General features: G+C 45.2%; 1 protein-coding gene across 2 annotated transcripts in view; it reads left to right on the top strand.

Moving 5' to 3' along the window:
* The window catches only part of LOC116983860 (LARGE xylosyl- and glucuronyltransferase 1), a 307,222-nt gene that overhangs the window by 199,390 nt on the left and 86,513 nt on the right, over positions 1 to 21,319 (top strand). For both annotated transcript variants that reach the window (XM_033037738.1, XM_033037739.1), the window contains exon 7: positions 13,313 to 13,417. In XM_033037738.1, coding sequence (XP_032893629.1) covers positions 13,313 to 13,417 — 105 coding nt within the window. The remainder of the gene's footprint in view (positions 1 to 13,312; positions 13,418 to 21,319) is intronic.

The raw sequence follows: 21,319 nt of genomic DNA, 5'->3' as shown, positions 1-21,319 counted from the left end.
TTTGGTACCGAAGAAAGATACATATTGGTCAAGGACATAGAGTCATAGAGTGATACAGTGTGGAAACAGGCCCTTCAGCCCAACTTGCCCACACCGGCCAACATTTCCCAGCTACACATGTCCCACTTGCCAGCGCTTGGTCCATATCCCTCCAAACCTGTCCTATCCATGTACCTGTCTAACTGTTTCTTAAATGTTGGGATAGTCCCTGCCTCAACTACCTCCTCTGGCAGCTTGTTCCATACACCCACCACCCTATGTGTGAAAAAGTTACCCCTGAGATTCCCATTAAATCTTTTCACCCTTCACCTTAAAAACCTATGTCCTCTGGTCCTCGATTCATCTACTCTGGGCAAGAGACTCTGTGCATTTACCCGATCTATTCCTCTCATGATTTTATACACCTCAATAAGCTCACCCCTCATCATCAAGCTCTGGCAACATCCTTGTAAATCTTCTCGGTACCCTTTCCAGCTTGACAACATCTTTCCTATAACATGGCGCCCAGAATTGAACACATTACTCTAAATGCAGCCTCACCAACATCTTATACAGCTGCTACTTGACCTCCCAACCCCTAGTCTCCTGCGGTGCAATTCCCCACGAACATTTGAAAAAGCTCTACTCGAGCAGATGGACAGAATCTTTATCATGTTGTCAGTAAGATGGCAGCCCTGACAACGCAGTACTCCCTCAATTCAACTGAAATGTCCGTCTAGATTATACATTTGCTCTATCACACATGATCACTCTGGCTGCTGTCCTTTGTGCTCTTTCAATGTGCCTAGTTTCCCTCAGCAGTGACCAGCCTCGGCTTTTTTGTTTATAAATCTCATACCAGACAAATTTCTGATCTTCACACATGTCTGTCTAATATAATTCTTGGCCCTCATGATGGATCTGGAAGGGCTGTTATGTTGGACTCCCTGGTGTACTCTGTTGAGTATCCAACTAAGAGTGCAGTCACTACAGTGGATTTTACACTGGGCAGAGAAAGGAATTGGCCTATTTGGCTCACCTTTTTACTGTGTCATCTCTCAGTTCAACATAGTGCATAAAATTGATGGGTTCATCATGCTTATTTATCTTATGGACCAGAGTTCAAAGCTAACTCAATACAATGGGGTGAAAGCTTCTATTTATCTTTAATACTCTTTAAAATATTACGGAGTAAAGCTGCCCCTAATGTAGCAGGGAACTGGCACAGACCATAGCTGAGTTAACAAACAGGTTCTGTTTTTGCAGACATACTGAAGTTGACTTTGCCCGTAAGGCAAAAAATACACAAACATCACTCGATGTGATCGTCATATCTCCATGGTATTGTAATGAATGACACCAAACGCACATGAGACTGAGAATATAGAATATATACTAAAAGTGGTGAGAGGGGGAGAGTGGGAAAGAGGGTGGGAGAGAGAGAGGGTGGAGAAAGAGAGAGAGAGAGGGTGGAGAAAGAGAGGGAGAGAGAGGGTGGGAGAGAGAGAGAGAGGGGGTGGAGAAAGAGAGAGAAAGAGGGTGAGAGAGAGGGAGAGAAAGAGAGAGAGGGGGGAGAGGGGGGAGTCTGGGAGTGATAGATAGAGAGGGAGAGAGGAAATTTGTTCTGCTGACATTAGGAATGCAAATGCTGGTTTACAAAATAATACAAAATGCTGGGATAACTCAGCAGGCCAGGTAGCGTCTCTGGAAGACATGAATAAGTGACATTTAAGTGACATAAATGAAAAGGCTGCAGAGTACAGTTCTACAATTCGTAGGAACCAGCATATGTACATTAAGGCAGAATTTGAATTTAGTATTATGACTGCTATGTAGAGGGTCCATAAGTCAGGCATTCCTGATCCAGGAACATCTTGTATGTCTCCCAAAAGATATAGAAATCTATTGATTTCTGCCTTAAATATATGCAGCAATTTTGTCAGCTCAGTTGGGTACAGAATTCCAAACTTCACCCTGTGTGAAGAAAGTTTCCCCTCGTCTCGTCCATCCCTAATTCAGCGGTAGAGTTGTTGCCTTAAGGCGCCAGAGACTCGGGTTCGATCCTGACTACGGGTGGTGTCTGGATGGAGTTTGTACATTCCCACCGTGACTCGTGTGGGTTTTCTCCGGGTACTCCATTTCCTCCCACACTCTAAAGACGTACAGGTTTGTAGGTTAATTGGCTTTGGTAAAGATTGTAAATAGTCCGTGTAGGTCTGTGTAGGATAGTACTAGTGTACGGGGATCGCTGGTCGGCGCAGACTCAGTGGGACGAAGGGCCTGTTTCCACGCCGTATCACTAAACTAAACTCTGTCCTGAATTGCTCCTTATTTTAAGACTGACCTCTAGTCCTGGACAGGAGAAGTAGCAACTCTGAACTTCCCCTTTCACACCTCTGAAGAGTTTTGAGCTTTCCAATGTCACGTTTAACGGCCTGTCCCACTTGCCGATTTTTTCGGCAATTGCCGGCATCATTGACGTATCAAGTCACCGGACAATTTGCGGCGTGATGACACGTGACACGCGATGTTTTTTCAAGTGTTGTAACATTATTTTTGTCGCCGCTGGATTTTGAAATGTTCAAAATCTTTTGGCGACACCGATATGACGCCGGTAATCTCCGAGTGGGACAGGCCCTTTAATTCTTCTAAATACAAGAGTATAAGACCAATCTGTTCAATCTCACCTCATAGAACAAATACCAACCCTACCCAGCCAACCACCTCCAGAGCCAGCTGTGCTGGTTTTCAAGATGCCGTTACATGGTAGAATTTTCACCTTGAAACTTGAGTCAATAATGTACGATACCAATGTTTATTTTGTCATCATCCCGTCAATCCTGCCAAGCTGATACTAGCTTGGCACGGCCTTTTTCTATTCGAGGATTGAACAATTTTCCCAAGCTTTTAATCTAGGTCAAAATAGGTTTAGCTTGAAAAGAGCCATTTGACCTAATTCTTCCAGATGCCAACATTCCACTTATCTCATTACGTACTTGCCTCAGTGATCGGTCCAGTCAATGTTTCTGAAAAGCCAGGTGTAGTGATGTTTCTGACTGTTGGTTTTTGGTGAAGAATGCTTCACTAATAATGACAGTGGAAGATAGAGGTCAGGTCAGTGTGCAATGACTATCTAATCACAGCAAGTCCCTCGTTTAATTCCTTGTTAAATCCTTGTTTAATGGGTAAACCACTTGAAAACTTTTCGTGTGGCTTGTGGTGTCAGATCTGCTACACAGCCACGGTCGACGAAATCTCCACCACAGTCGTTGTCAACATTACGTTGTGGTGGAGAGATAGCTGAAGAATTCATTCATTGTTGGTGTGTAGTCCGTCAAAGAGCCCACCAGTATTCAATGTCCACATGGCACCAGGCGGAAGAGACTCTGCCCGAGCCGGGTTACGTCCGTGCCCGGGTGGTTCTAGAAAGGGACTACACATTGTCCACGGGAAACCTGGAAGATTCCCGGGACCGTTGGGCAACGAGCGGGGGTGGGGTGAGGAATGCATCCTTAATAAGGATGGTGATGTAGTTGTATAATAGTTTATTTAGTATTTAAGGATATTTGTTTTACTTTGTATTATGGTGGTGGGTTTGTTTGTATTATTTTGTATTGTACATATATTTTTTTGTCAATAATTAATTTAAATTATTTATGGATAAAAAAAGTATTCAATGTCAAGGGCTCACAGGAGGAGAAATCCATCAAGAGTTTTAAAATCACACTGCAGCTTGGCTCAGTCCTTGCGTGAGAAAAATATAGACCAGAGAACATGGGAAACAAAGAGTCTATTCTCAGCATCAAATAATTAGTTCTTTGCTCCGTTGCTAAAAATAGCAAGAGTTGCATTGATCATTTTCATCTGTCGGGACCCATCTTATGCAGAAGAGTATAATTAGGACAAGGTTGGCATTTTATAGGTCAATGCCAACACTATTATTCCATGCACACTGAACAACAAAGGAAATATGTGGCGAGTCAGGCAGAATGACAAGGTCGGTGACATTTAGCTCACCCGCCGAACACTGACTCGGTTCTCCAGCCGACACGGCCAGCTTTCCAATGAATTATGAGTCACACGGGCGAGGCAGGTCGCAGTTCAATGCCATCTCCCTGCTCAGCTGGCCTTCGGCAAGATTTGATTACTATCGCAGTCCTGACTTCCAATGGGAAAACTGTCCGGGATTCACTTTCTGATAAATCGTTGCAGATTATTTCCAATTCCAGCGATGAAAGCATTAATTTATTCTGTTTAAATTCTCCCCTGCTATTTAAAAATAATTGCTTCAGAACACGTTGAAGAGAGTGTTGTGAACACTTCAAATTGAAATTTAAAAAAACACACTGCTTGGTGTTTGCGCAAAATAGTAATGAAGGGAGACACAAAGTGCTGGAGTAACTCAACGGGTCAGGCTCTTAGGAATAGGTGGCGTTTCGGGTCGAGACCCTTCATCAGACTTCAGTGTAGACCAGCATCTGCTGTTCCTTTTTACACAATAGTAAGGACAGGATTTAGCTGCACACATGTCAAAAGTTTCATGGAAAACTGAAGCTCAGCTGCTTTGATAGCTTGCCGAAGGTTGACTTAAAATAATAGATTTCAACGCAGCGAGAAGAGAGGACTTGCTGACAGCATCTTCCCAGCTACAGATGAAATAGGAATATTCAGTGGAACAAACACAGTCGAATGAGGAAAGGGTGCATTGCACACAGGCTGTTTCATGCATGGTCTGTTAAGGGATGGGTTCAAGGCTAATGAGGACCAGTTGAAGCTGAAGGCTAGTTTTCAGAATGCAGCATCTTGCCGGGCTTGAGCGAGTATTACAGATTGTAATGGTTGCCGTGAACGATAGTTACCTGCTGTTGCTTGGAATACTCTCCTCACTAATGTTATGGAACACATTAAAATAATTTTACATAGCAAGGGAATTTCAGAATAAATCTTCAGAATAAATAACTTCAGAATAAATGAATGCTTTCATTACCAATTTCAGTTTAACACGTTCATTGTTAATAATTTTCTCCATTTGTATTCAGGTGAGTTAGCTTTAAAAATGTTAATTGTTTTGCTACTTGAATGGCACAAAAATGTTCTTTGCTTCTCACGTTAATGTTTGCATTCCTGATTTTGCATTAACGTTTATTCCTAATCTCGCATTTTAGTTACATTGCTAATAAGGCACAAATACTTCCATTGATATTTTCAAAAATATTTTTTTAATATCAATTTTACATTAATGGCTTGATGCCAATCTGTACAAACACCCATTCCGGACTAATCTGATGTCAGTCCCCACATTAGAACTTGTATGGCATCTTCAAAATGGCAAGATAAGTTTAAAGGTTAATTGGCTTCTAAATTGGCCCGAGTGTGTAGGATAGCGTTAATATTCGGGGATCGCTGGTCGGCACGGACTCAGTGGGCTGAAGGGCCTGTTTCCGTGCTGTATCTCAACTAAACTAAACCAATATCCCAAGTCACACTCCAGAAGGTATTCAGATACATTTGAACACTAAATCACACAGGGAACTGGGAGGCCAAAATAAGGTGTTTTTTAAGGAAACATTATAGAAGTTTAGAAAATAAATTCCATCTTTGGGAAGTAAATACTTGAGAGTACAACAGCGATGTGTAGTGACTAAAACGAGCGGTGGTCAGAATTGAATGCAGATATGGATGGGGCATTGGTGTTATAGATCTCGACGGCATGGTGGAGCAGCGGTAGAGTTGCGATCACACAGCACGAGAGACCCGGGTTCGATCCTGACTACGGGTGCTGTCTGTACGGAGTTTGTACGTTCCCCCCATGACCAGCGTGGCTTTTATCCGAGATCTTCGATGACAATAAACTGTCCTTGAAACCTTGAAAACTGAGTCGGGGTTTCAGATCAAATGGCTTTTCACCAGAACCAGGAAAAGTGTTCAAAAAACATCTAATGATGTTTTAAGTTGCAAGAAGGGGAGGGATAGAGGGGGGACAAGTGGAATGTTACCTGGCCTCCTCCTCCCCCTCTTCTCTGCAACTTATAACATGTTTGATTTTGTACTTTTCCAAGTTTTGATGAAGGATCATTGGCCTGAAATGACGACTATTGCTCTCTCCACAAACCTTGCCTCACTTGCTGAATGTTCCCAGCACGTTCTGTTATTATTTTCTGATTTCCAGCAGGTTTTTTTCCCCTATTTGCTGAACGTAGTATTTTTTATTACCGCTCTAAATGCTTTCGCTAATAATTTCATTTTGGTACTTTGGTGTCAACACACTTCTCTTGTTAATCTCATGATAAACCTCCTCAACAAATCCCCCCTCCCCCCCCCCTCCCCCTATCATCTCAATTAATGCGCCCATTACCAATCTCACATAAGGCACTTGATTTGTTAATCTTTAATGCTGTTTGTTATTTATTCCTGCTAATGTGATCATCGCCAATGCCATTGTAACACCCTGGTTGAAAAAGCAGCACATTACGATCGCGACCAAGTGCTGGCATCTGCCAGTCTAGCCTGCGTCCCCATCACTGTGGCTTTCCCCAGGGTAAGCGGCATTGCTGGTATCACTCGATGCATCGCTCACCTTTGAGCGCAGCCAACCTGTGCAATGCAGCACCACCGCAGTTCCCCCGCAACCATGCTGTGCTGCGATGCCGGTGAAGGAATCATTTGGGAGTCTCTCGCAAACTCTAAATTGCTTTCAAAGTAACGGTAAAATGGAGGTGTGAAAGGATGGAATTATAAATCTCTCGTTGGTCTCTGTTTTATATTTAATAAGTGAATGCGTATGACCCTGTAACAGGTTAACTGGCTGTAAATTTGATGATTTGACAGGTTAATTTGGTGGCTTGAATATCTATTATAGAGCAAACATTAGCAATGATGTGTTGTTTAATGGTGTCACATCAATCCAGTGATTGCTGGAGGAGGTTTTGGTGTAATGTTAAGTGCTGCGTGTGCTGCTAGATTAACCATCTCTACTGAATGCAGAAGTACTGGGGCAATAGCCTTGTTAACCCCTTGACTGGCTCTGCCAGGTAGCTGCACTGTAGCATTGTACAGGCTGTCACTGAGTTTAAAACAACAGAATGCCTTGGCTCTCCTAACGTAATTCTGACAGAAATGTGACTCCACTGCCCATATCTCATCGCCTTCGCCATTTTACTTTTTTCAAATCTGTTTTTATTAGTGATAGATTGATCAGGATTACTATTTTGCAGTGTCGATACCTGGTGAACTAGAGTCATAGAGTCATACAGCGTGGAAACAGGTCCTTTGGTCTAACTTTTCCACACTGACCAACATGTCCCATCTATACTAGTCCCACCTGCCTGCGTTTGGCCCATATCCCTCCAAACCTGACCTAACCATGTGCCTGTCTAAATTTTCTTAAATGTTGCGATAGTATCTGCCTCCTCCGGTAGCTCGTACCATGCACCCACCACCCTTTATGTGAAAAAGTTAACCCCCAGGTTCCCATTATATCTTCCCCCCCAGTTCACCTTAAACCTATGTCTTCTTCTTCTTCTCCTCGATTCCCCTACTCTGGGCAAGGGACTCTATTCCTCCCATGATTTTGTTCACCTCAATGAGATCACCCTTCATCCTCCAGCGCTCCAAGGAATAGAGTCCTAGCCTAATCAACCTCTCTTCGTAGCTCTGCCCCTCGAGTCCTGGCAACATCCTCGTAAATCTTCCCCGCACCCTTTCCACCTTGACAACATCTTTCATATAACATGGTGCCCAGAACTGAACACAATACTCTACAAGCGGCCTCACCAACGTCTTATGTAACTGCGACATGACATCAAAACCTCTACACACAATACTCTGACTGATGAAAGAAAATGTGTCAAAAGCTTTTCACTTGATACATCTTAGCTATTTTTAGCGTGTGTCCCGTATGTTCCTACTCTCCATATTGTACTTTTCTCCTGTTTCCAGAAGGATACTATTTAACGCCCTTGTTTATTTAAAACAGATTTCCACTGACCCTCAGGACTTTAATAATGGTGAATTTTTACTCTTCAAAGAGGCTTGACAGTACAAAATATATTCCACTCAATACCTCACAATTCAGAACATCTTTGAGTTGTTCACAACCTTTGTTGCTCAACTCATTGATCGACGAGCCAACGTAGTCATTTTTATATCCTGCTTTTCCAGCATGAGGGATCAAACATTCAGACTAAAATAAGAAGGAATTTCTTTAACTGGTGAATCCACCGTAGATACTATACAATACAATTCAATTTATTGTCATTTGGACCCCTTGAGGTCCAAACGAAATGCCGTTTCTGCAGCCATACATTACAAACAAATAGACCCAAGACACAACATAATTTACATAAACATCCATCACATTGCTGTGATGGAAGGCCAAAAAAACTTCTCTCTCCACTGCACTTTCCCCCCCCGATGTCAGAGTCAAAGTCAAAGCCCCCGGCGGGCGATGGCGATTGTCCCGTGGCCATTAAAGCCACGCCGGGTGATGCAAGGTCGCACACCGGGTCTTGGTGTTAGAGCCCCCGGCGTGCGCTCGCAGCCCGCAGCCATTCCAAGCCGCGCGGGGCGGTGCTGTAAGGCCCCGCTCCAGGTGCTCTTCAACCCCGCAACTCGGGCGGGAGAAGTCGCCGCTGCGGAAGCCCCGAAAAGCGGTCTCCCTCCAGGGACCCGCGGGCTCCCGGTGTTACCGTCCGCCAAACCCGCAGTTGCAGCCACCGAATCTCCGGGGGTCGGGTCGCAGCAGCGTCCACCACAGCTCCACCCGCTCTGGACTCGGCCAGCTCCGCGACGGTGAGGTGAGTAGTCGGCACCAGAGCCCCCGGTCTTCCTGTTGGAGGCCGCTCCTCATTGCAGCCCCAACGACAACGGAGACCCGACAAAGAAAAGGCCGGGTCTCCCGTGCAGGGAGAGATTTATCTTGCAGCATAAAATAGGCCCATCAGCAGAGGTCCATGCCGAACATTAGGCATCCAGTAACACTCATGATAATTTATTCTTCCACCAGTCCAATCAGCTTCTCTTAGATCCTATCACTCACCTACATTCTAGGAAAAAATTACAGTGGCCAAAGAAACGTACCAACCCATACACTGAAGATAGACACAAAAAGCTGGAGTAACTCAGGGGAACCGGCAGTATCCCTGGAGAAAAGGAATAGGTGACGTTTCGGGTCGAAACCCTTCTTCAAGCTGAGAGCCAGGGGCGGGGAAAACGAGAGATATAGAAGGTCCATCGAACAAATGAATGAAAGATATGCAAAGAGAAACAATGATCAAGGAAAGATGGAGCCCACAATGCTCCATTGTTGACTCTGGGGGAGGTGTTAATGAGTTATACAAAGAGTCAAACTCAGCAGGACAGCAGTTAACCAAGTACGACAACTAGGGTGGGGGAGGGTTATTTGCAGTTTGAGAAATCAACATTCCTACCACTGGATCATTCATTTCTATGGCTCTCGTTTCCCTCTCCCCTGACTCTCAGTCTGAACAAGGGTATCGACGCCCAAAACGTCGCCTAATCATTTTCTCTAGAGATGCTGCCTGACCCGCTGAGTTACTCCAGCTATTTGTGTCTCTCTTCGGTTGTAAACCAGCATCTACTGTTCCTTCCAACCCGTACACTGAGATATGGGATGAAAGCAGAGCACCGGTGGGAAATCCATGTGGAGAACCCACAGGGAGAATATGCTTGGCACACAAGACTCCGCTGGAGGCCTGCAGCATTAAAACACCGATCGGCCTTAGGTTGGAATAATGGCTTTGACCCACCACTTGATGAAGAATATTGTCACTGGAAAGAGTTCAGAGGCAGCGGGCCTGAGGAACTAAAGATATATAGAGAGACCAAAGAAACAGGAGAGGTGACGGGAGTTGTAATAAATTTCTCCAAATTACTGTTTCTTCAAAATGAGCAGTGCTGAGAAAATCTAAGAGTAAAACAGCACACGCTGGAAGCACTCAGCAGGTCAGGCCACATCTGTTGGGAGAGAAATACAGTTAATGTTTCATGTCGATGACATGTCATCAGAACTGATTAAGTCATAAAATTATGTGGCGATGAAACAGGCCCACGGGCCATTTCAGTGCCAGGCCGATCATAAAATACTGATCTGCATTAAATCCCAATACTTGGTTCACAGTCTTCTTCCATGTGTCGGAAGGAACTGCAGATGCTGGTTTAAGTTGAAGATAGACACAAGAAGCTGGAGTAACCCGACGGGTCAGGCTGTATTTCTGGAGAAAAGGAATAGGTGATGTTTCAGGGTCGAGACCCGAAATCTGAAGAAGGGTCTCGACCTGCAACGTCACCTATTCCATTTCTCCAGAAATGCTGTCTGACCCACTGAATGACTCCAGTATTTTGTGTCTATTCACAGTCTTCTCCACCGTGGAAATTTATGCGTTCCCTGATACTAGTTAAATGTTGTGAAAGTATCTTCCACTAATATCTCTTAGCCGCCAAATGAACAGGCCGTTAGAGATTCCATCTATACTTGTGCTGAACAAAATTCCTCCTCAGAGCATCTCTGAAACTCTCATCTAAACTATCCTGAAATGCCGACTGTCCATGTTCCTCCACAGGCGCTGCCTGACCCATTGAGCTCTTTCAACGGTTATTTTTTTTTGCCCTGGATTCTTGCATCTGCAGTTTCATCCGTAAACCTACGCCTTTTATTTATGGACACCTCTGTCGTGGGGAAAATGATTCCTACTATCTGTCCCATCTACGCCCCTCATAATTCTGTGTACCTCAATCAGGTTCAGCCCTCAGCTTCCTCCATGGCCAGGGAAATAAAACAAGTTCATCCGGTCTCTAAATTCCCATTTGCTCAATACTTGGACATACTGGGATTCCTGGGATGTCAGGACTTTCATATGAAGAAAGACTGGATAGACTCGGCTTGTACTCGCTAGAATTTAGGTGATTGAGGGGGGATCTAGGCTAGATGCAGGAAGATTGTTCCCGATGTTGGGGAAGTCCAGGACAAGGGGTCACAGCTTAAGGATAGAGGGGAAATCCTTTAGGACCGAGATGAGAAAAACACTTTTCACACAGAGAGTGGTGAATCTCTGGAACTCTCTGCCACAGAAGGTAGTTGAGGCCAGTTCATTGGCTATATTTAAGAGGGAGTTAGATGTGGCCCTTGTGGCTAAAGGGATCAGGGGGTATGGAGAGAAGGCAGGTACGGGATACTGAGTTGGATGATCAGCCATGATCATATTGAACGGCGGTGCAGGCTCGAAGGGCCGAATGGCCTACTCCTGCACCTGTTTTCTATGTTTTCTATGTCTATACTGCATCCAGACTGTGATACTGCATCCAAACAGATCCATACTTGCTCAACAGTCATGTTATTTAACTGTAACAGTACAATTAGCATTCACAGCTGAACATGTGCATAATAACCATTGACTGCACACCCTCACTGTTTCATGTTGAGTCAAATGGGTGTACGGTTGGGGTTTAATCCCTGACTAAGAACAATCTTGAGAGGAGGAAGGTGTGCATTGCTCTCTTTGCACCTCAGTCCACACTGCTACAATCAGATGTGCCAGACTATGCAACACAGTGCATGCAACCCTGAACTGATGTCATCTATGGCACCCAGCTTTTATTCCAGTAGAGAGTCAGTGGGTAAATTCTTCAACCTCCAGTGTGAATCCAAGTGTTGCTTGCATTTCCATCATTTCTGTAATCTTATTTCTGTAAGCAGCTATGAAATAATCGCATGTGCTTTCACTCAGATAGACACAGCTGTCCTCAGTCTGCTTGAGTCACTGATAAAGCACAGAGGCAAACAGCCCTCCCACTGTGCACTCATCGTGTCAAACGATGCAGGAATTCAGAAGTCTTGAGAAACCGGGGCTCTCGTTGGGATATATTGACAGGTTAAAGCCGTGAAGTGCTCTATGAATTTGGTAGGAAAGAGCTGCAGGTGCTGGTTTATACCAAAGATAGACAAAAAGTGCTGGAGTAACTCAGCGGGACAGGCAGCACCTTTGGAGAAAAGATATGGGTGACGTTTCAGCTCGAGACCCTTCTGCAGGCCAAACGTTCTTCAGAGTCTGAAGAAGGGTCTCGACCAGAAATGTCGCCTTCCCTCCAGAGATGCCGCCTGTCCCATTGAATTACTCCAGCATTTTGTGTCTATTAATTTATTAATTTGGCCTTGGAATAGCTGATGATGCCATAAGGGCATCAAGGATGAAGGGCTGTGCAGAATGAGGATTGTAGTGTAGCTCCGGACTAAATCCTTGCTGGAAATGCTCCCCCCAGTGTTATGTACATGGAGGGACTGATTCCATTGATCACAACTTTGCGTCCTCTTGGTGTTAACGGGTGTGAACTCAACAGGGGGCCATGTGGTCTATTCTCACTTGGAATTGGCATGCAAGATCACACCTATCAATAACCAAGCTCCATGCATCGATTATAGACAATGCATAGACTGTTCTAAAAGGGGAGAGGATTCAGAAATCAGAGGTGCAGAGGGAATTTTGAGTGCTGGTGTAGGATTCCCAAAACGTTAATTTGCAAGTTGAATCGGTGGTAGGGAAGGCAAGTGCAATGTTCGCATTTATTTTGAGAGAACTAGAATATAAAGACAGGGATGTAATACTGAGGTTTAAGAAAGCACTGGTCACACGGCTTTTGGAGAATTGTGAGCAGGTTTGGGCCCCGTATCTGAGGAAGGATGTGCTGGCGTTGGGGAGGATCCAGAGGAGGTTTACGAGAATGATCCCAGGGATGATTTGGTTAACATATGACGAGCATTTGATGGCACTGGGCCTGTACTCGCCAGAGTTTAGAAGGATGAGGGGGTATTTATTGAACCTTACCAAGTAGTGTAAGGCCTGGATAAAGTGGATGTGGAGAGGATATTTCCACTAGTGGAGGAGTCTAGGACCAGAGAGCATAGTCTCCAAATAAAAGGATGTACTTTTAGAAAGGAGATGAGGAGCAACTTCTTTAGTCAGAGGGTGGTGAATGTGTGGAATTAATTGGCTGTTGAAGCCAAGTCAATGGATATTTTTAATGCAGAGTTTGGCAGATTCTTGATTAGTACGGGTGTCCTATGAAAAGCAGGATAATGGGGTTGAGAGTTAAAGAGATCAGCCATGATTAAATGGCGGAGTTGACTCGATGGGCTGAATGGCCTAATTCTGCACCCAATACTTATGTACTTATGAACTAACTTATAAAAGAGCCTTTGCATGCAGTGGGATAACACAAATATGACCTTGTGTGAGATAAAGAGATGGTTGATCACAGTTTTGCAGATGCCTTATGTTATATGCAGCAGGGTAATGTTTCCGCAATCTCTTGTTCACAGGACAGCAAGTCCTTGGCTTGGTGGAGAACCAGAGCGACTGGTACCTTGGGAACCTGTGGAAGAATCACAGACCTTGGCCAGCGTTGAGTCGAGGCTACAATACAGGTACATATCGCATCAGCTTCTAAATCAGTTAATGCTTGCTCCCTTTATTGTAAGGTGCTTGGCATCTTCCCAACCCTTCCTCAACTGAAGCTAATGACACATCTCATGTATGTGGATTTATTTATTTTGCAGGATTTTTAGCAGCAGAAACTGCAGTTTTAACTAATCTACCCCCCCCCCCCCCACCCCACCCCCCCCCCCCCCCCCCCCACTTAATCCAATACGTTATCAAGGGTAGAACACAAAGTGCTGGAGTAACTCAGCAGGTCAGGCAGCATCTCTGGAGGGGATAGAGAGACGCCGTTTTGTGTTGGGAACCTTCTTCAGACTGATTGTAGTAGGGGAGAGAGAAAACTGGAAAAGAGAGGTGGGGTGAGACAAAGACTGGCAAGTGATAGGTGGATACAGGTGATATAGGGGGGGGAGAGGGGGGAGGGGGGGGGGGGTGTTGGCAGATGGATGGACAAAGGCTAGAGATGAAATGGAGACAAACGGGGACGAAAGGAGACAAATAGACCAGGAACCAAATGGCATTGATAAAGAGAGAAGAGTGAAATGTAAAGCCAGAGGCACCTATATCCCTCTCTCCGGCTCTTCATTTCACTCTTCCTTGCATCAAACGTTTTTTTTCTCTTTGTCTCCTTTAGTTACTTTTCATCATCCTTTTGTCTCCTTTTCGTCCTTAGCTTTTGAACACATATCTACCAATAGAATGCCCCCCATCACCTGTATCCACCTATCACTGGTAGAAAATAAAAATTCCAGGTGTTGGTCTATACCAAAGATAGACACAAAGTGCTGGAGTAACTCAGCGGGTCAGGCATTATCTCTGGAGGAAAAGGATGGGCGATGTTTCGGGTTGGTCTGAAGAAGGGTCCCGACCTGAAACAACACCCATCCTTTCTCACCTAGCCAGAGATGCTGGCTGACCCACCTGGTTACTCTAACACTTTGTGACTATCCACCTATCACTTACCAGACTTTGTACCGCTTCCGCTTCTTTTCCAGCATTTTCTGCCCCATTACAATATGTGTGAAGAAGGGTCCCGACTCGACACCTCACCTATCCATGTCCTCCAGAGATGCTGCCTGACCCGCTGACTTACTCCAGCACTTTGTTCTATGCAAGATTCCAGCATTACCTTATTTATCAAAGGCAGCCTGCTGAACGGTTCGTGAATTTGTAACCAGTGGTCTTAAAATGAGGAATACCGATGATTGCCATTAGCAAGAGGGAGCCACTTCTCATTGAATAAATGAACTTGAAATTAATTTATGTATTTGAGGGAACTGTTTCTTTAACATTAACTGGAAATCTAGTTCAAACTTCAGACTGTGCTAATTTTAGAAAATCAATATTGGACTTAATAATTATTATCCTAGTTTCCTCTTTGGCAGTTTAAAAGAACAAATGAAAAATGGCTTGTTGATGAATAGCTTATAAGCCTATAATCAGAAGCGTGGAAGCAAATGCAAGCAGTGAACTCCCACAAGATGCAACGTGATAAATTGCTGGATAATGTGTTCTGTGGTAATGTTGCTTAGGGGATAGTATTTTCCAGGACATTGTAGCTCTCTCTCTCTCTCTGCCGTTGTTAACAAAAGTGCCCTGGACTCTTTTGTGTTCACCTGGCAAGCACGAGGGAGTTCCATTTTAAGTCTGATCGGAATGGTGTGTGTGAAACACTAAAGCCAGCATCGCCCTGCAACAGCTGAAATTTATGCGGCCTCTCTGACACAAAAGTGTCCAGGGTTGGTCGCCACTTAGCGTTACGTGGAATGCTTTTGGCAGGAGATGCATTTTGAGAAGGTTGTCGAATGAAAAGTAAAAAGGTCAAGGAAAAGAGTTTAAGAATAAACTCAATCTGACTAAAGGTTCTGACAGCCACAGTGGTCAGAAGGGAGTGAATATAAGAAAGAATTGGCGGAGCAGAAAATGTGTGGTTATGAGACCCGAAGAAACTCGCAGAGGCAATTAAATGAGACCACTGTGCATTAAATGAAATGCATTGAGAGAGCACTCATGCACAACCAACCAACTCTGCCAGCGTCAAGCAAGGCCCTCCAATACGAACAGTAAGTCACACACTTAAATGACATGCCCATAAGCCATATCCACACCAAACTACACTTGTCAAGACATGAGTCCATTTCAATCCTTCTGAAGAGGCAGTGGGATGCAAGACCTTTTCAAGGAGGTTTTCAGCACATCCCGAATCTATTCCTCTGTCCACTTGATCTCTCCACTCAACAACATTTGGAATAGTGTCGGAAGGAACTGCAGATGCTGGTTTATACCGAAGATAGACAGAAGAAGCTGGAGTAACTCAGCAGGACAGACAGCATAGAAACATAGAAACATAGAAAATAGGTGCAGGAGTAGGCCATTCGGCCCTTCGAGCCTGCACCGCCATTCAATATGATCATGGCTGATCATCCAACTCAGTATCCTGTACATGCCTTCTCCCCATACCCCCTGATCCCTTTAGCCACAAGGGCCACATCTAACTCCCTCATAGCCAATGAACTGGCCTCAACTACCTTCTGCGGCAGAGAATTCCAGAGATTCACCACTCTCTGTGTGAAAAAAGCTTTCCTCATCTCGGTCCTAAAAGATTTACCCCTTATCCTTAAACTGTGACCCCTTGTTCTGGACTTCCCCAACATCGGGAACAATCTTCCTGCATCTAGCCTGTCCAACCCCTTAAGAATTTTGTAAGTTTCTATAAGATCCCCCCTCAATCTTCTAAATTCTAGCGAGTACAAACCGAGTCTATCCAGTCTTTCTTCATATGAAAGTCCTGACATCCCAGGAATCAGCCTGGTGAACCTTCTCTGTACTCCCTCTATGGTAAGTACAATTCCATTTTAACACATACTTTTATCCAGCATCCCTGGAGAAAAGGAATAGGTGAGGTTTCGGGTCGAGGCCCTTCTTTAGACGCAATCCTTCAAGATGTTGATTTTACCCATACAATGGTAAACTCAGTGTGTACTTCTTTCTGGCATTGATATAGTAGAACAAGCTAGCTGCCTTCATATGTAGAATGGACGGACTGTGCAGATGGTGGTTTATACCAAAAATAGACACAAAGTGCTGGAGTAACTCAGCGGGTTAGGAAGCATCGCTGGGGAAAAAGGGTAGGTGACGTTTCGGGTTGAGGCTCTTCTTCAGACTGAGGTTCAGGGGGTTGGGGGGAAGGCTGGTGCCGAGTAAAGACCAGGAGTAAAGAGGGAGAACAAGGAGGGAAGAGACAAAGACTTAAGACTTTGCCTTCCATCACAGTGAGGAGGTGCCTGGTGAACTCAGTAGTGGATGTTAAATTTGTGTTTATTGTGTGTTTTTGTCTTTTTTTATTATATGTATGACTGCATGGCAACGGAATTTCGTTCAGACCGAAAGGTCTGAATGACAAATAAATTCAATTCAATTCAATTCAATTCAATTCAAAACAGGGCCAGCACCAAATGACTGTCAGGCAGGGTGGTGCCCTGGTAGGCCAATTGTTGGTTAGAGAAGGTGTGATCTCTAGAGGAATACAATGTGGTGAACTGTGGAACTGGTTAAACCACTAGGGTGGAGGAAGGGACAAGTGGGGAGGGAAGGGAGTGTTAGCAGAAGTTACTTCAAAGTAGAGAACTTAACGTTCATACCGCTGGGTTGTAAGCTACCCAAGCAAAATATGAGGTGCTGCTCCTCCAATTTGCATGTGACCTCACTCTGGCAATGGTGGACAGAAGTGGGCAGAAAGGTCAGTGTGGGAATGGGAATGAGAATGGGAAGGTGAGTTGAAATGGTTAGCAACTAGGAGATCCCGTAGGCCTCAGTAGACCAAGGCAAGAACGGAACTCACTATCAAAACATGGAGGGGACGGGGGACACAATATTTTGGCGGCCGCGCGCGCATGCGCACACTCACACCCGCGCGCGAGGCTTCGGAGGCTCAATCCAGCGCTAAATGCAGCTCAACTCTGCCTGTCTCACCGGGTTAACAACAGCCCCGTCTGGACTGACGGGTTACCAGCGCTGCCATATTTCCCGCAAGCCCAGGCAGGTTAACCTGGCGGGAATGTCGCCCACCTCTCAAAACATGGGGGGGACGTGTCCCCTCTGGCCCCCCCCGGGTTTTCCGCCCCTGGACCAAGGGAAAGTGCTGAGTCTGATGAAGGGCCTCAGGGGATGCTGTTTTACTCACTTGAGTTATGAAAAAATGAATGAATGAATGAATGAATGAATGAATGAATGAATGATACTTTATTATCACGTGTGACAAGCCACAGTGATATTCTTTGTCGCCACATAAAGAGCTCCGACAAAGTTCCATGTATTCCATTTTAACACAAACCATTTTTAACACAATCCATTTGAGGTCTCCCTTACTTCTCAGTGGTCCGCCCTTTGTTCTCCCTCTCAGCATTTCCCTTTCGCCAGGTCCTCCTTTGTTCTCGGCGGCATGTCCGACCTCCGGCACCCACCGCCTACCCGTCCTCAACGAGTTACTCCAGATCTTTGTGGGGTTTTTTTTGGTAAACCAGCATCTGCAGTTAGTTGTATCTCCACGTTATTCAATTCAATTCAACTTTAATGTCATTGCACAAATACTGAGTATGGGTACAACGAAATGCAGTTTTGCGTCAGTCCGTAGTAGTAGTGCATATAGAAATAAAAAAAATAAAAAAAAGATACAGAATAATCAAAAATACAGAATAATTAAACAATGGGGACGGAGGGACAGGAGAAATCTATCGGCGGGACTCTGAGTTCAGCAATGTGATGGTATAATTGTAGAAGCTGTTCCTCATCCTGCTGGTACGAGACCTGAGGCTCCTGTACCGTCTCCCTGATGGGAGGAGGGCAAACAGTCCATGGTTGGGGTGGGAGGGGTCTTTAATGATCTTCCCAGCCCGTCTCAGACACCGTTTCCGGTGGAGGGCATCCATGGCAGGGAGCGGGGCACCGATGATGTGCTGCGCGGTTTTCACCACCCGTTGTAGTGCCTTCCTGTCCGCAACAGTGCAGCTGCTGTACCATACCGTGAAGCAGGCGGTCAGGGTGCTCTCGATGGTACAGCGGTAGAAGTTGGTCAGTATCTGGGGGACAGGTGGGCTTTCTTGAGCCTCCTCAGGAAGTAAAGGCGCTGCTGTGCCTTTTTGATCAGCTTGGAGGTGTTGAGGGACCAGGACAAATCCTCCGAGATATGTACCCCGAGGAATTTGTAGCTGGAGACGCGCTCCACCTCAGTCCCGTTTATATGGATGGGGGTATGACTGCCTCCTCTGACCTTCCTGAAGTCGACAATAATTTCCTTCGTCTTCATGGAGTTGAGGACGAGGTTATTGTTGGCACACCAGGTTGTCAGGTGCTGGACCTCCTCTCTGTAGGCTGACTCATCGTTGTCACTGATAAGTCACAGGGCATAAGTCACAGGGAAAAAGAATGGAGGAATGGAAATGATGGGATTGCCCTGCTGGGAACCGGCAAGCTCCCAATGGGCTGAATGGCCTCAGCGGGTGCCATAACCAGTGTGATAGAAATGGCAAAAGGAGATTAATTGGCATTTAAGAGCTGCTGCAACTGCAGAGACTGCTGCTGATATGTAGTGTCATCAAGCAGCTGCTTTTAGTTTACAGGTAGGGGAAGAGTACAGAAAAGAAAATAACTGCAATTTCTATCCACCAGATGCAACAACAGGCAGTAAACAATGAGATGCACATCAAGCATTGAGCCAATAGATCATTCCTGATAGATGGTTATAGACTTACAATATCATGAAAGTCTAAGTCGGAGAGTGGATGGCTTTGGAAAGATGAGGATTTTGTTTTTTTTTCTTCCGAATATCTTGTTTCTGTCTTTTTCATCAAGGACCATTAGTGGGTGTTTTTTTTTTTAGATCTAGGGATGTTGTTAGGTTGGAAAGAGGGCACGTTATCCTGCGCAGACAGAGTTCCAGCGAAGCATGGGGAAAATAAAGCGGATGAGCAACATCGGATAGAATTTCTTAATCAAAGGAAGGATCAGTAAATGGAAAGAACGGAGGTGAATGAAGGAAACGAGGTCTTTACGTGGGTGGATTAATGCGTGGGAAAATAAAGGGAGTATAATTAGCAGGCCGCTAGAGTCGCCAGTGAATCATCTCACCGTGACTTTGTTCGTTAAGGGGATCAAAGGATAAAGAATAAAGTCTTAAATAGAACAAGACATTCAATCATTGCGGTTTTCTTACTCTTTGAAGATTTATTTTTCAGGAGGGGAAGAATTCCCTTTGAGCTTCCTCTAAAACTAAAATCCCCCATTCCAGTTCTGTCGAGGGTGGCGTGTCTTTAATTTTTTCCCCCATACAGTTCCCACGAGAGGAATAGATCGGGTACATGCACAGACTCTCTTGGCCAGAGTAGGTGAATCGAGACCAGAGGACATAGGTTTAAGGTGAAGGGGAAAAGATTTAATAGGAATCTGAGGGGTAACTTTTTCCACACAAAGGGGTGGTGGGTAAACATAGAAACATGGAAAATAGGTGCAGGAGTAGGCCATTCGGCCCTTCGAGCCTGCACCGCCATTCAATATGATCATGGCTGATCATCCAACTCAGTATCCCATCCCTGCCTTCTCTCCATACCCCCTGATCCCTTTAGCCACAAGGGCCACATCTAACTCCCTCTTAAATATAGCCAATGGCCTCAACTACCTTCTGTGGTAGAGAATTCCAGAGATTCACCACTCTCTGTGTAAAAAATGATTTTCTCATCTCGGTCCTAAAAGACCTCCCTCTTATCCTTAAACTGTGACCCCTAGTTCTGGATCCCCCCAACATCGGGAATAATCTTCCTGCTTCTAGCCTGTCCAACCCCTTAAGAATTTTGTAAGTTTCTATAAGATCCCCTCTCAGGTGTATGGAACAAGCTGACAGAGGTGGTAGTTGAGGCAGGGGCTATCCCAACATTTAAGAAACAGTTAGACAGGTACATGGCTAGGACAGGTTTGGAGGGATATGGAGCAAACGCGGGCAGGTGGAACTAGTGTAGCTGGGACATGTTGGCCAGTGTGGGCAAGTTGGGCCGAAGGGCCTGCTTCCACACTGTATCACTCTATGACTATGACAATATTGTAAGTGGCAAAGTGGCACTGAAGGTGGGGCAGCAGGCCTCACAGTTCCAGGATCCTGGGTTCGATTCGGGCATCCGGCACTGTCAGTGTGTGGTTTGCACATTCTCCCTGTCACTGGGTGGGAGAGGTGGTTCCCCCGTCATGTATTAAAATTGGCCACTGTAAGTTAATGCTAATGCATATGAGTGGTCGGGATAATTGTTGGGGTAGACGATGGTGTAGTGCTTACAGCATCTGAGAGAAAATATGTCACGGTAAATTAAGTGGTGGAATGAAATATTCTTCCTCATGCACCAGATCCTGGTTGATTTGCTGGGTATAGTTCACATGTTTCCATTTGCTCAATGGTGTGGTGTAGTCAGAGTGCCCAGTAACTATGTGCAACTGATCTTCCTGACGGCCGCTCTATGCAAGTGGAGAACCAGCTCATCGGCACTTTAATTCACAGTCATCGCAGCGCCCTTGCTTACGCCAGCTATCTCTGTCGATAGGGCTTTTGTCTCAGAGTTAGCAGGTGTTGATCCAAACTTAATTGGATATGTCAGTAAGTCGGTGAAGATAGCTTTCGACAGAGAAGGTGGTATCAAGAATTCCAGCGGGATCTTGATCAGCTGGGCAAATGGGCGGAGGAATGACAAATGGAGTTTAATTCTGATAAGACTGAGGTGCTGCACTTTGGGAAGTCAAACCAGGGCAGGACCTTCACACTGAACAGTAGGGCCCTGGGGATTTCGTGGAGCAGAGAGATTTAGATGTTACTAGGACATAGTTCCCTGAAAATTGAGTCGCTGGTAGAT

This window comes from Amblyraja radiata, chromosome 19 (genome assembly GCF_010909765.2).
Source record: "Amblyraja radiata isolate CabotCenter1 chromosome 19, sAmbRad1.1.pri, whole genome shotgun sequence".
Lineage (NCBI taxonomy): Eukaryota > Metazoa > Chordata > Chondrichthyes > Rajiformes > Rajidae > Amblyraja > Amblyraja radiata.
This window is presented reverse-complemented; position numbering and strand designations above follow the sequence as displayed.